The 15,623-nt window shown below is 38.7% G+C and overlaps 2 protein-coding genes across 2 annotated transcripts in view; both read left to right on the top strand.

Moving 5' to 3' along the window:
• Positions 1–797: 797 nt before the first annotated feature.
• Positions 798–8,256, top strand: LOC143180095 (uncharacterized). Its single transcript, XM_076379626.1, has 23 exons — positions 798–900; positions 1,013–1,021; positions 1,064–1,146; positions 1,200–1,217; positions 1,261–1,441; positions 1,488–1,710; positions 1,788–2,072; positions 2,387–2,660; positions 2,800–3,001; positions 3,102–3,280; positions 3,388–3,583; positions 3,693–3,908; positions 3,978–4,217; positions 4,328–4,468; positions 6,536–6,838; positions 6,894–7,162; positions 7,239–7,349; positions 7,393–7,683; positions 7,728–7,741; positions 7,803–7,956; positions 7,994–8,019; positions 8,108–8,139; positions 8,183–8,256. Exons 1-23 carry the CDS (start codon positions 798–800, stop codon positions 8,254–8,256), a joined length of 3,624 nt encoding a protein of 1,207 aa, XP_076235741.1.
• A 718-nt stretch (positions 8,257–8,974) lies between these two features.
• Positions 8,975–15,623, top strand: part of Nachralpha6 (nicotinic acetylcholine receptor alpha6) — a 213,056-nt gene continuing 206,407 nt past the window's right edge. The window contains exon 1 of the mRNA XM_076381441.1: positions 8,975–9,343. Within this exon, the coding sequence (XP_076237556.1) occupies positions 9,208–9,343 (136 nt within the window). The 5' untranslated portion in view covers positions 8,975–9,207. The remainder of the gene's footprint in view (positions 9,344–15,623) is intronic.

The raw sequence follows: 15,623 nt of genomic DNA, 5'->3' as shown, positions 1-15,623 counted from the left end.
GTATAGTATATTTTATGTTAGTACCTCTTTATGAAAAACATTTGAAACCACTTTTAAGAAAATGATTACACTTACTTATAGTTACATAAGTTAAAACAAAAAACACTGTACTTGTTCTGTTGAAAATAATTGTTCGTTAATAATAATTAGTGGGACAAGACTCTGTTCTCATTGCGTGCGTGCACAGAAGAATGTGTTTCACCTGGGGTGTTTGAAATTGACTGAGACAGGACGAACTTGCATTTCATAAATGGCGCCCCTTATCTTAAGTATACAAAATGTTTATCGGTTTTCGAAAATCAATGCATGTGTGCATTTAAAAATGTAAAGAATGTGATAAGAAAAATAAAAGCAGGTGCAGATGGTCAATTTATCAAAACGATTTTCGTTGTTGATTCTTTTGTCTGCGGCTGTTATCAACGTGTGAAACAGACAACTGTGAATGATTTTAAAATAGTAATTTTTCAGGATTTATGAACTCGAAATATACACTCTGTTCTTGAGAAATTCTTAAACGACAACATCGATTCTGAAAACAATAATAAACAAAGTGCACGTGCTTGTTTTATTTTTGCTTCAGAAATCATTGGCCATCTCAAATGTTTTAGTGCCTAAATATGGGATTAACCGCATATTTACGCATATATCGATAAAAAAAGTATAGTGTATGAAAATCATTTTATGACAATTGATGTTTTAATAATTCATTTTTATTTTGACGAAATTCCTATCCATTCTCAGAGTATTCATAATATTACAAATAATATTAACACTAAATCATATTTATGAAAACTAATATGCAACTATGCCTTCCTACTCGGAAAACTCATGTAAAACTTAGGTATTGTGAAAGAAATTTTGTGAAAGTTTATGTAGTCATTATAATTTTACTTTTTAATAGTAAATGTTTACTTAGAATATAATAATATTTTTTCAAAAATAAAATTCTTGACTCTAATAGAAGTTTTAATTTAATATATAATAAATTAAATAAAATTAATTTTCAATTTAGTATTTCCCAGTTTGAAGAATTCATTTTTCCTCCAAGCGATGATTTATTAAGGTTTAGCACGATTAAAATTGCAAACTGTTATTACCCAGAAAAACGACTTTGTATGCAATACGTGTGATCTCAAACCCACGCAAGTAAGTTGAAACTTTGGAAAAGCGATTAATTTTATCAATGAAAAAATATACAGGAAAACAATTTTTCGAATGTACTTATCATATATAAGCAAAGTTTAAAATTTTTCAAAACAGTATTATAGACGTTGCTACAATGAATTACATTCAAGAAATTCTTCTATGGTTTGCGTTTTTTGGTACGAACATTCCTTTCATTTTCCGACTGATGCGATGTGGCATCCTATGACCGTTTCAATTTTTATGCAACTATTATCTGTCAAATATTTCACAAGAAAAGTTAAAATATTTTTAAATCGTATACTGCGGATATTTAACGTTTCACTCTTCTCATTTAATTTCAGTGGTAATTAAGCATGGGGCAGCCTTGGGCAATGTCAAAGCTGGTTACATACCTGGCGTCGGTGGCATGACACACATCAATAAAACGGATTGTTTAAACGATGAACTTCGTCGTAATCCTTCTCTATCGAGTGCTCTAGAATGTGCCCGTACCTGTAATCCTGGAGAAAAACCAAGGATTTGTTATTACCATTTCACTCTTGAACGTTATCCTGTCAATGGCTTGTAAGCATCTGATCAGTTCTGTGATGTTCCGCTTGCCTAACAGCTTATTCAAATGACTTTGACAAATGTTCTTATAGAGCATGTGCACTTTGCACTCCCAACGTTACTAACTCCGTGTGCGCTAATTGCCAATGCATACCTGGCGATGGAGTGAATCGTATGGCTCTAACAGTGAATAGAATGATGCCTGGTCCAAGTATACAAGTCTGTGAAGGGGATTATCTCGTGATTGATGTTTTGAATCATATTGACGGAGAAGCAGTAACAATTCACTGGCACGGACTGTATCAAAAGGGCACACAATATTATGACGGAGTCCCCACTTTGACTCAGTGTCCAATAAATAGTGGAAATACTTTTCGGTAAGGTTACAAAATTAATTATAATAAGTTCGTATTGTTCTACTCTATTCAACGGGTCAATATTTTATAATTGTTGAAAAGCTATTTGAGCAAGCTGTCATACGTATCGGTAAATCGGTTGCCACTGTACAGGCGTTTTGATTGTAAAGCGGTGCTGATTAATACATATTTCCTCGTTATAAACTCACAAGCTCTCTTTTCTTGTTTAGACAATTCTAGTAGGACTAAGTGTTTAAATAAATTTTATAATCTATTTCGATATTAGCTTAATGCTGTTTAAGTTTGTATTAGAAAAGGTTTGCTGTGTCTCGCAGGTATCAATTTTATGCAAGTAACAGTGGCACTCATTTTTGGCACGCTCACACTGCGTTACACAAGATGGACGGAATTTTTGGTAGCTTGATCGTACGCAAACCAACGAGAGAAGATCCTAACTCATGCCTTTATAACTTCGATGTATCGAGTCACGTTATACTTATAAATGATTGGATGCACGAACAGGCCACAGAGCGATTTCCGGGACGTAATTTAGGTGTGACTGGTCAGTCGTCTGATGCCTTTTTGATAAATGGAAAGGGAAGATCTACAGTAAGAATCTATTTTTATGTTGTGGAGTCGATCGAGCTTATTTAGAATTAAAGAGCTCTCTTAACTTACTTCCTGAAATATAAGGGTGCATAGATCAAGACTTAATTTATCTGACGAAATGAACTACTTTTATTTGTAGAACTTTGATGGTAGTAGGACAAACACTAGTTTCGAGGTGTTTACCGTAGAAGCCAAGCAACGTTATCGCTTCCGTTTAATTAACGCCTTCTGCACTACATGTGCTTCACAGTTCACGATTGAAGGGCATACACTCACTGTTATCGCGGTCGATGGTCAATCTGTGTTGCCTGTTAAAGTGAACACTATCGCTTCGTCAGCTGGTCAGGCATTAACGAAAATCTTTAAATAGTATCAAGTTTTGTACTTTATTAAATTGTAGAATTTTTTATTTAAAAAAATGCGTAACTTTTGTTCGTACAGGAGAACGTATTGACTTTATTCTAAATGCTGACCAACCAATTGGTTCTTACTGGATACAACTTCAAGGTATAGACGCGTGTAACGATATTCAACAATTAGCTGTATTGCAATATACGAATGCATCTACTATACCGACGACAGAAGAACCTGATGCTTCAAATAGTCTTCCTCCGGGAATAGTGAGCAATGAGATACTTCTTTGTTTTATCTTGTTCTAGTTGATCTCATATTCAATGAGAAACTAATTATAATTTGTACTGATTAAAACGAGCTTTTGTCATTGTAGATATTAAATCCATATGGAAGTGACTGCAGTCAAGAAGTTGAAAATGGTATCTGTATTAATGGATTAAGGGCAGCGCTTGAAGTCGATAAGAATCTTTTACAAAAGAAACCTGATTTAAGGTTTTATTTCTCTCCGACTCTTCACCCATATACTCCTGAGGATGTTTTCAGACCTAACACATACAAAACTTTCGCAGGTAACGTAATGAATGAAGGGAAAGTGATTTTGAAATGAATGGTAAAATAGAATAAAATTTTCCTTGTGGTCATTGATGTAAATTCATTTTTTTTTTATATACAAATTAGTTGCAGTCTCGCCGTTCATAGACCGTACAGCAATCAGCAATATAAGCTTCGTGAGTCCTCCTTCTCCGCCGCTCTCGCAAATAAACGATATTCCTGATGGTCAGTTTTGTAATTCTAATAATTTGCCACCTAATTGCGACTCAACATCTTGCTCCTGCACCCATATGGTCGATATTAAACGGGACGCTGTCGTAGAAGTCGTACTCATAGACAGATGTAAGTACATAAGTGTGTTGATTAATACTTTTTTAGAAGCTGTCATTGTCAATTAATTTGTACTTACAGTTGGGGCGCCTAACATATATCATCCTTTCCATTTACATGGGTTCCACTACCACGTCTTTGCTATGGGACAACCTTTTGGCCCTCTTATAGATAACAATACTGAAATAACTCTGGAGCTCTTCAAGGAAATGGATAAGAACAATCAGATAAAACGAAATTTCGACTATCCCCCTGGTAAAGATACCATTGCCATACCAAATAATGGATATGTAATATTTAGGTTTCTGGCAGATAATCCAGGTATGGATTTCCGTATCGAAGTACACATTGTGATATTTAGCCTATTTTTAGGATCATTAATATCAAGAATTGTTTTCAAGTTGACTTGATTAACATTTGCAATTATTAAGGTTACTGGTTGCTCCACTGTCACACGGTCTTCCATCAAATAGTGGGAATGGAAACTATTATGCATGTTGGGAAGCGAGAAGATTTACCGCCCGTACCGAAAAACTTTCCGAAATGCGGTAATTATGTACCAAAGATTAAATATAGCAATAATTAAAAATTGCTATAATTTATTTCGTGCAGATTGTATTCATCAAACGGTAAATAAATGAAGAGTGTGTTCGTATCGTATAATGAGTGGTACAATCAATGCTTTCATCCTGTTGGTAACATTGCGAGTGATACTGAAATAGCGATAGAATTTTAAAGCTCGAGGGACTCATACTTATTCAATTTTGTGACACAAAAATGTTAAGGGAGTTCGTGAACGTCTCGTGCGAATGACAAATATTAAAATTAACTAATAATACTGCTTTACGCTTATCTGTGATTGAATTTCTGTTAGACTCGGTAAGGTAGTCTGTTTTGGATACGAAAGTTCATAAGATTATGTGTCTACTCATTTTACCCGCTGTGACTGCAGTCTATTTTATTCTGTATCGATAATTTAAATGGTCACCAAGGCTTCTGTATATCTAATTAAAATTACCTTAAACAAAACTGTTTAGACCGGATGAATAAGAATAGTTATTGTTGAGCGTCTGCTGGTAAAGTTGAATGCGACATTTCGAAGCTGCCTTCTATATAATTCCAGTATACTGCAAATAGTAATTTGACAAATTCAATATTATCATTCAATAAAGCAACGAATACTGAATTTTACTTCATATCTGCAATTTCTACAGATATAAGTCAGCGGAAGCGCCTTGACGACAGTCCGCGCTGTTCTCCTCAACCGCAGCTGTTGGTAAGCAGAGGTTTCTATAAAATTGGTGCAATAATATATTGCATAAATAACAAGTACACGTACTCAGCGTAAACGAACTCCTATACATCACAAGCACACAGTTATTCTGAAAAGTGCATATTATCAGAGCTTATAACATCATCTGTTCAATTCTATAAGCTCCAAGAGCTTTCATGTGCAACAAGTATCGGAGCACACATGCATATTTGCATAATAGCGTATTCGTTCCCCGTACGATTTCCAACCTAATTATCAAGAAGCACGCGAGATCCTTAATCCGGCACTATGCTCAGAGTATATCTAATTATCATCGACAATCAACAATTCGTTAGCCCCGTAATCTCTATTCGATGCAGACAGGTGTGCGAAAGGGGTCGATTGGTTCATCAACCTTGTCACCCCTAGCACGTTCTATTTACACGATTTCGCCTCAGCAGGCACGAAGTGTAGCGATCGCGTATCAGCCTCAGGATCTCGGCCCCCTATCAGCTAAACCCCTTCGATGGACCTCCTCATGGATATCCTCAAGTATCGTTTGCCACTGTCGCTACAGAAATGAACATACACACAGGTGCGCGCATAACGTTCGCACGCACACCTAAGCCTACATGTGTAAAAAGTGGTTCGAGCCCACGCACGAATCCATACACCTCGCGTACAGAGGGGGATGCACGCACACAGCTCGGGATAGTCACACGGTGACGGTGTGTTGAGCTTATGGGGGTTCACGCGAGGTGGCTGAGAGGGAGACGCAAGGATCCAAGCATCCAGCTGCGCGAGGGAGAGAGAGAGAAGAAGGGAGAGTTCTCCGGTACACGGTGGTGGGCAGAATATTGATCTGTGGGGTGGGCTTCGGGGATGGTGTCCTCGAGCCCTCTACCCCAGGCCACCCACTCTCTCCTGGTCCTTCTTCTCTGTCTCGCCAGAGCACCCGGCTGGTAGCCGAACCGAGAGTGGGGAGGACGCTAGTTGCGTGGTGGTCCAGTCCGCAGCTTCCCGCGAAATCGTGGTGGGACTGAACGCGAAGCGGTAGGGGATGGCGTCGAGGAAGGGATGGCGAACGGATAGGGGATGTTGGAGGGAAGGTTGTACCCATCGTAGAGAGCCTTCCTCGCGTCTATATCGCGGCGGTAGCTGCGAGTCGCGAGAGCTCGACCGGTAGCTCGTACACGACCCCGACCGCCTCCTATTTCAGGGTACTTTCAGTTCCGTTTGGATACCCGATCACAGAACGAGGCGGTTTTCTCCCCCTCTTCTCTGCCACCGTCTATTACTCTCTCTCGCACACTTTTTTGCCTCGCACACTCTTCACGCTTTCTCACTTTCTCTCTTTCTCTCACGCTCACCCCTCCTCCTCCTTCTCCTCCTCTTCCTCCTTCTACTCCTTTTCACTCTCTCTCTGTCACTCAGTCTCTCACTCTCCCTCTGTTTCTCTCACAATCACCCTCCTTCTCTATCCTCCACGTTCCCTCGCTTGTCTCCCTCGCTCTACGCCTACCCTGTTGCCCCTTTGGTTCTATCCGCGCACACGCCTCGCCTCTGTCCGCTTCACCTTTTTCTCGGCCGTTGTCTCAGTCTACCGCGAGTCGCCTACGTCTGCTTGTAGACCTCGTTACGTGGCCGCGTGTGATAGTGCTTCGACGAACCCCAGGAACGAGCGCTGCTCGTTCGTTACTCGCCGTCCGATCGCCGTGCCACACCGGCTTGACTTTATCTCATAGCGGCCGGTGCGCGCGATGTCGGTCAGTCGTACCTCGGACGCGGAAGTGCGCTTGACAGTGATCGAGGAACGCTGAGCGGAGCCAGCAACAGGATAGCGCGACAAGCGGCACGCTTAGGCGAGAAGATTGAAGACGATGGCGGGGCGACGTCAGCGTGGACCACAGGGATCGTTTGCAGCCTCGTAGAAGACCGAGGACGCGATCGGCGAGAGAACAGAGAGAAAACGGGTTTACGCGAAAGTGGGCATACAGGGAACGAGAATGCTCTTGCATAGGAGCAGACGAAGCAACCGTGTAACGAACGATAAAGGGAAGACGAAGTGCGCCGAGAGGATTTGATGTAAGAGGAAGTTGCAGAAAAGTGGGAGCAGCACGCTTGGCCAAGTTGCCTGGATACGGGCAGCACCGTGTTGCGCTCCGGCTGAAGTAGGAGGAAGCCGAAGGTGGTGGAAGGTGGTGTGCTAATACACGAAAGGATGGAGGATACAGTGGACAGTAGAGGAACGAAGAAGACGATGCACGAGGCCGATCAGACTGCGAACGCAGGCTCGTGGTGCGTCCAAGGGTCGCGATAGCACGGTTGCCTTCTTCGCACACGCCACCGTATGATAATCGTGCCGGAACCTTGGCCAAGGCTACGTCCAGGCACGAACGAGCTACCGCGAGATTAGTTGAGATTTTCAGGTATTACGATCTCGACCGATTTATTCATGGAACTTCTGAACACTACGGCCGAGGAGCTGCGGGTCGACGAACCTCTTTCGCGATCCACTTTGATCCGCGTACAACGGTGGTCATGAGGTTTCTCGATGACAGATTTTCTTAAGGTCGAAGGTGAGGGGACCCAAGTGCGTGGGGAAAACTGGGGCACTTGTAATGCTTAATCCATTTTGGTCGTATCTCGCGCAGGAAAAGTGTATCCGTGACAGTGAATGCAACTGCGCTGCGAATACCAGGAAGGAGGACGGCGCAGTACTTTGTTGAATACACGGCGCTGATACGAACACCTGTGAATCAGGCGTATCTGAAAGACTCGTGGATCCCTCCTACGCGCGCGTACCCGGTTAGAACGTTGACGCGTATTTGATTAATGACACCAGACGACAGATGCCGACCGCAGTCGTAGGTACATTCGTATTGACAAGCTAAACATCAGTATTGAAAGCTTTTAGGCACGGATTCATTTTTATTTGCGTGAAATAAAATTGTGGGAGTTGTGCTTTTAATTTCTCGATGATGGCGTATCGTTTGAAATATCAATCAAATTTTATTAGTAATATCAATTTCAGGGGTTAATTTCCAGGAGAGCTTTCATCTATCAGCCTCTCGATACGCTTACCTCTTTTTTTTTCAAAATACATGAGAGCTTGCAACTGCAACTCTTAATCAAACGACAGCAATTCTCCCTGAAACAGAGATCGTTTTATCGATGGCAACACACGAAATCCTTTTTGGCTCATAGGAAAATAGTAAACCAGGAACAGTGTTGTAAATCTACAGAGTCATCCATTTTCATGATACTCGTAAAATATATGGCTATCACACGCGCCAGTGGAAGGATTACTGTAATCCATTTCCATATTTTTTTCCTCAAAATTTAAAAATCTCAAATATTATCGGGTCACTAAACATTATAAAAACTATTACTTCGAAAATCTGGTAGCACTCAGTTTTTTAATAATCTTCGTATCTTCGTAAAATAATTCATAAAGTAAATCAGTAGTATATCTCGCGTAAGAGTCAGACAGGTAGCCTACGAGTGCACATTACTCCCAAAGTTTTATTCGTGCAATTTCTTTTGCCTTGGCATAGAAAAAAGTTCCCAATAACAGATCTCCATTTGCAAAGAATAAAGCCAGCGAGCATCCTCTTAATTTTCAAGCAAGGAACCGTGAGTCCATGAGCTCGAGTCAGCCTGACATTCTGAACGAATTATTTTCAGGAGTGTAGAGCAAGAATGCTCGAAGCGTGGGGAAATTCGACGCGGACCTAGAGCTCCAGTATCGATACGAGGTGAAACTTGACAGAAGTTGATTCTGGTGTATTAGAAGCGATGGGAGAACGGTCGCTCGCGAGGACGGACTAGGGTGGCGAGCGCATCGCGAGCTGTTCGCACCGGATTGTACCACAACGTCATGATTGTAATCAGTGGAAGAGTACGCGACGCAGGGTTTCCGAGTGACGCTCGAGACTGTGATCGCAGCTAGAAGTGACACGAAATTGTGCAGTGCGCGTGTAGGACGAACGAGAACGCCCGGACTAGGGGCGGCGGAGGAGGAGGCGGTTTCGGGTAGCCGACCCTAGCGAATAGGAGATGTCAACCTGGACGAGTCGGCGAAATTCATTCACCATGGCGAGCCAGACTAGAGGTCCGCCGCGGATGCGAATAAAGCTTTATATGGTCAGCGCCGGTCTCCAAATAGTCCTTCTGCTCACCGTCCTACCTCAAGGTAAGCCCAGCGCCTGTCGATTTCCGTTCGCCCGAGTCTCCGGCGATTTTCAATCGCTCTGGCAATTTCGTGCCGCAGGGATTTATATCTCGGTCGAAAGTGGCTCGATAACGGGCGCTAATAACAATCGAATCCGTTCTTTGTGCCTTAAAGTGTACCCAACGCTCTAGGTGGCTGAAGTGGTATACAAACGTACGATAGAAACGCGAGACGGCGATGAAAAGGTAATTAAAGTTGTTTGAGAGGAGTGCTGATTTTTTAAGTAGGAAAACTTCGGCATTTTATGTCGCTTCGGTGACACATCGCTCTTTAAGGCCTTTTCTTTCGACAGTTAATGTTGCATCCTTTAAACGTAAAGTATCGGGGATATACGTTTATTTTTGTTCTTTCGTTTCATCACAGTGTTCTGCGATGTTCGCAACTGGTTCGTGGAAATGTATTCAATGAAGGGAGTTGGATACAACCTTCAATATAGGTTACGTTTCATTGATCGAAGATGCAGGTTCCGATTCGATTTAATTGAAAGGACGATTGGAATTCAAATTTCATTTTGCCACGTCGGCACAGGGTTACTTACATTCTACAGCGAACTATTTGCATGAGGGTGTTTCGCACAGTCGGATATTCTGGAATTTTTTATGGTAATCTTAATTGTGTAATTAATTTTGTCGTATATAAGTTTGAAGATGAACTGAACAATTATTCATGAATGTTTATTATATCTCCTGTGCTTTTAACAAGCATAAAAAAGTTATAATTACTTTGCCAATCGAATCACTTCAAGCGCTCGTATTTAGAATCCTTACTCGTAAGAATCTAGAAGAAACCTTACTCCAAACTTTCCCTTTAATGTCGAAAAAGTTTGGATGTGAAAAGAGGCCAAAATTTCTATGACCTCGTTTTCAGTTCCACCGTAGTGGGTCGGTTACCACCTTGTAAAGTGGAAATCCAAAGTGAACCTTAATTAGAGGTGGTACACCGAGCTTATCGAGACTGGCTTTCAGAGCTACTTACTCTATTTCCAACTCTGTCTCCTTCTTTGGGTCTGGTCTTCTACACATACTCGTATGTTACATGCATGTATATACATATATATATTTACTTCATAAATTGAATGTAAAGTAAATTATATTTTCTTCAATACGAAAGATAGATATCAAAGATATAAACATATATCTACGTGCATGTATCTACGTATATAAATGTGTGCAGCTAATTAAACTAATTGCATTTATCGTATAATGATTAATACCTTCATTAAACATAATATTTTAAATAATTGCAGTCTTGTACTTATGCAAGAAAATCATTTTTTTTAAATCAATTGGGTGAAAACATTTCATAGAATGCATAGTATTGCTCGCAGTGTCTGACCATATATACTCCACTTTCCCTTATTGGCTTACCCACAGCGTCTGCAGTTACAGACTATTCTACTTAAGAATCAGTTCGTAGTACGTTCAGTAATTTTTATACTTCCCCAGATTAATTTTTAAAAGTGAGGTATCCCTCTTGAGTGTTTCTCTACACCTAGTTTTATGATTGAGAAATTTCGCGTTTTATCTTCTCAAAACTCTGCGTTTTTAGTTAGAGGAAGAGTATTGAGTTAAGTATCGATTTATTGTAAATGGGAATAAAGTACAGTGGGGGTTAAAATTTCAAATACGTCTCCCCCCCTCTAATTTTTACGCGTTGTCGGCTAAATGGAAATGTCTGAAATTTAATTCCAGAAACGTAGTGCCTCCAGTCTGGCGCGGCGTTATAAAATTCACGAATACCTCGTTACATTGAAAATGTCCTGGGAGCGTGTATAATACATAGTCTCGTCAATCATGATTACGACCGGCACGCTCGGTGACAGTGTAGCGTATAATGAAATCAGTCTCACTTCACTTCGTTACAACCTACAGATTCGAATCGATGCGACGTCATGACGAAACCGCATTTTGCATCTCCGTGAATGGCAAATACGTTCGTTTTTATTTCGACTCAATTCGTCAGCGTAAACCGAGCGTAAATGATGCAGATTCTATGCGTCAGCGATGACTAATGACTAGAAAACACAGGTTGACAGCGCGGGAGCTTTCTAAGGAGCATATTACTTCACAGAGTTACCTTTCTGGTATTTTTAATTACTTAAGGTCTTACGAGATACATTGCTTTAAGTAAACTCTTCTTTAGGCAGTGCCTACTAAAAACGGAGCACGTCTTCAGCTTTAATACAGCAAGACACGCACATGTTTACAGGCATTCGAGTAAATACTTGAAGAGACATCCACTTGAATAAATTTTCCTTATAGTTCAAGTAAATAAAACGCAATATTCATGAGCCGGGAAGATTCTTCTATTCCCAGAATGCTCGGCTCGATATATCTGGAGCAGTTTTTATGGGAACATTATTCTTCCGATAATAATTTCAAATATGCCTGCGATTTTTCAAATACACGTCCATAACTCATACTAGAGCTCAACTTTATGTATATCGTGAAGACATGCGAATCCGTGAATTCACTGCAACTGACTATTGAAAGAGATAGTTTACTGAGAGTTTCCACGGAGAATTTTAAAGTAGATTGAAATTTTTTGTTCCTCTGATGCGAAGGATACGTTCGTTCTTTCAGTTGACTTGCTTCGTCCGCGGGAGTTTCTTCTCGAACGGGATTGTGCATTCAGAACTTTCGTCGAGTAGGATCTGATACTAGCAATTTAGTAAACAGCGGGTAATCTTCGATTATTTGCTCGTGGAAAGGGTTAAGCTTAGCAATAATCTGAATTATATGTGCATTTCTTTTCGATTCTATTTTTTGCAAAAAAAAAGAGTATTCTCGATCTCAATATCGATTATATTTTCCAATTTCCTTTAGTCATCAATCATACTCTTGGGAATAGATAAAGATGTAGAAAGGCAGTGGGAGAAAAAAGGTTACTGGATTGACCTCTCAAGCTTCGCGTTCTTTTCTGCCTCACCTTTGATAACCCAACGCAGTTTGATCGAATAACTTCGTGTAGAAGCTTATTGCTCAGTGAAATGAGATTTTCTACGTCGACGTTTGTTTTATTTCTTTTTTATGACGTAAGTTTCATAATTCTTGGCTCGTGTGAGTATTTCATTTAGTAATTTGATATAGTGAAACCATATTTTAAGAAATAAATTTTATTCCATAATAGAAAACACTTAAAGTACTTAAAAATACTCCAAAAATTTAAAACACTTGTTTCAGTTCACTATGCATGTAGTACTCTTTCGTAGCTAATTATAAATACATCTTTCGACTGATGCCACGTCGACACATACTATTCCTAAACAGAATTTTTGAGAAGAGCATATTAATCACTGACATGTGTTCCTAATAAAATATTTAAGAAACTCAGTGTAGTAATTTCTAGTGAATAATTTTGCAACAGTGAAAGCATAACAGCATGGGAACGTATAAATATTGAAATACTAGATATCTTATTGATTCGATTGAGTGTACAGCCACTATTATATTATTGAAATGAGAAGAGATGAGATGTCAGGGAAGAATTAATACAGTCGTTTAATTTTTTTACGAAGAATATGTTTTCAGAAGTCGAAGCTCGAACATTTCTTTCTTCAGTTGGGAGATTACGCCCGATAATAAGTCATCCGATTTATTGCCATGCTTCGGCTGAAATATCCCCTCGAAGGGGCTAGATTTCAGAGGTATCCAAGCCCAGCGGTGCTTGCGATCGTGAGTTATTTCCAACCAGAGTGCAGATAGCTTGGTGCAAAACCAGCTGAGACACTGCGTATTTTTCCATTTTAAGGTTTACACCAACCGATAGCTGTTTCTCAATTATTTACTTTGACAAAAGGATTCGTTGCCCGTTTGTCGGCAATTTTTTTACGGTAACAAAGCAGCCTTGACGAAAAATTACTCTCTCCAACGAAGAACACAGATTTCCTTTTGTACTTTTCCCTTGTTAACACTATGGAGATTAAATATCAAATTTAGTATGCGAAAAGGCATGGATTGTCGTGGACGAGTTCAGAGTGATTCCCAATAGAATTGACGAGTAACGATAGAATGTTAGTATTGTGTTCAAATATGTTTCAGTACTAAATAAATTTTCGAAATCATTCGTTAGCTATTATTCGTTAATACTGAATTGAATACACTTGTGATACATTTATTAAATAAAATTATATTAGCTGTTGGTTTTCTAATAATTATAGTATTGGCTATAATTATAATAGTTATAATATTATAACTTTCTTTGTGGATATTGAATGAATTACCATTTCTGTGGTTCAAAGTAATATAATGAAATTCTCAACTAACGGAGCACATTTTGCTTTAATGTATTATAGCCGCGCCACATGTATTTTAGGGGTTTTTTAATATTCGTCAGCTTATATTCGTTGATGCTTTTAACGAGCACTTTATTAGTATGGACTATATAATGCGGATAGAGAATTCTTTGCCATTTAATTTTTGCAGTTGTTTACTGCTGGAATTAATTTTTGTTTATCAGCTCCGCAGTGACAAGAGTAATTACTATTAGGAAATTCTAGTTTACGTAATGATAAACATGAATGCTTTCATATTGATAGCTACCTAAATTTTATTCATGAGAATTCTCATTCATAACGTTCATGAGAATTACATACTATGTATGAAAGTGGTAATAAATAATAATACTTAATTACACAAACTGTAAACTTAGAAAATTCAAATTCAAAGTTAAAGAATTCTTAAATGCAATAAATGAATCGTTATATTAACCAAATTTAGATAATATTATTAATGATATTAGAAATTTCTGTACAGCTATAAGTCTATTTTTGTGTTGTGAAAGATTTTTGTTTTTAATAACATAAATATATGTATAAAGAAAGGAACACCAATAACGTAAGGAAATATTCTGTCGGTGAGGGTTAAATTTCATTTCGTATTTCGCGGCGTTATGGTCAGCGCTAGATCGATATTGCTGCCTCTATTGGCCGCGTGACGAATTAGATCTTTTAACCGCTCGACGATTTCAGTGTCGCGCGCTCTTGCTTTATTCGTAAGGGATCCACGAAATTCCATTCAACTATTTAGATTACTCATTTTATTGCACTTAGTTCGTTATAGTGTTGCTTTAGTGACTAGTAAATAACGGAGTAAAGTGAAACGTTCGCAAGACGGAGGAGTTCGAAATTCAGAGATTCTCGTCAAACGTTTTCCTGTTGCTATTCCAGTAATGTCACAAGATATTCCTTAACTCAACGTGCTTCGATTTTATGGTAAGAATTATGAATAATAATCATTTATGACTCTATGTTCGCTAATGGTCGATCAATTATTATCAAATTTGTTGATGAGAAATCTTGTCAATATGGTTTTGCGACCCATTCGATTGATGAGAGTATCATAAATATAAACGATCGTGATTAATGTGATTGGAATATTCGCGAATACGGGTCAAATAGTTGAACACGTTGACAAAATCGTTATGTATGTTTCATTTCTGTTAGTATGGAAATAGTTTGATGATTTTCAAATTGGGGTTTAATTTTTTATTGCATCCTATGTTTCATAGCAAAAATGATGAGTTTTTCGTTCGGACACTCTTGAGTGTTCTTAATCGTTCTTTTGACGCTTGAGGGCGTGAATTTCAAATTGAGATATGATACATAAATGGCGACATTTTTCGAACTTCATGATTATAGTAAATAGTCTGTAATAGAATTCGTGTATAGTATTAATTATTATTAATGCACATTAGTAGAAATACGGAAAAATGTTTAAAATTTCGAATTCTTAAAATTTCAAATTTTTTAAATTTTAAATTTTTAAAATTTCGAATTTTTAAATTTCAAATTTTTAAAATTCAAATTTTTAAAATTCAAATTTTAAAAATTTCAAATTTTCAGATTAAATTATGTTTTTTCATATAAAGACTTGTTAACAAGAAACAGAACTTCAAAATTTTCAACAGTACACGTGTGCTTATATTACCTTAATCGAAATCGATTAATCGATTTCCTATCGAACCTTCCCTGCATTACGCAAAAATAGAAATTGAAGCACAGGTGTCCATAGTACGATGCAAGTTAGGGTCGAGTTAAGTGCACGTGTACTCGATAAAATTTAAAGTTCGTGTTTTCAAAAGCAACGTTTGGAACAGAAAAGGCTATTTCTATTCTTCCACTCATGTTTGCTCGAGAAATTACAGTATCCCTGACCATGTTATGCAATTTCCTCTTACCCTGTGTGTTATTTTCAAAACTATGTCCACGTAGTTAATATTTCATTCTTCGAAGCAATGCAGC

This window comes from Calliopsis andreniformis, chromosome 6 (genome assembly GCF_051401765.1).
Source record: "Calliopsis andreniformis isolate RMS-2024a chromosome 6, iyCalAndr_principal, whole genome shotgun sequence".
NCBI classification, from domain to species: Eukaryota; Metazoa; Arthropoda; class Insecta; order Hymenoptera; family Andrenidae; genus Calliopsis; species Calliopsis andreniformis.
The sequence above is the reverse complement of the archived record's forward strand: the minus strand, read 5'-3'. Positions and strand labels throughout refer to the sequence as shown.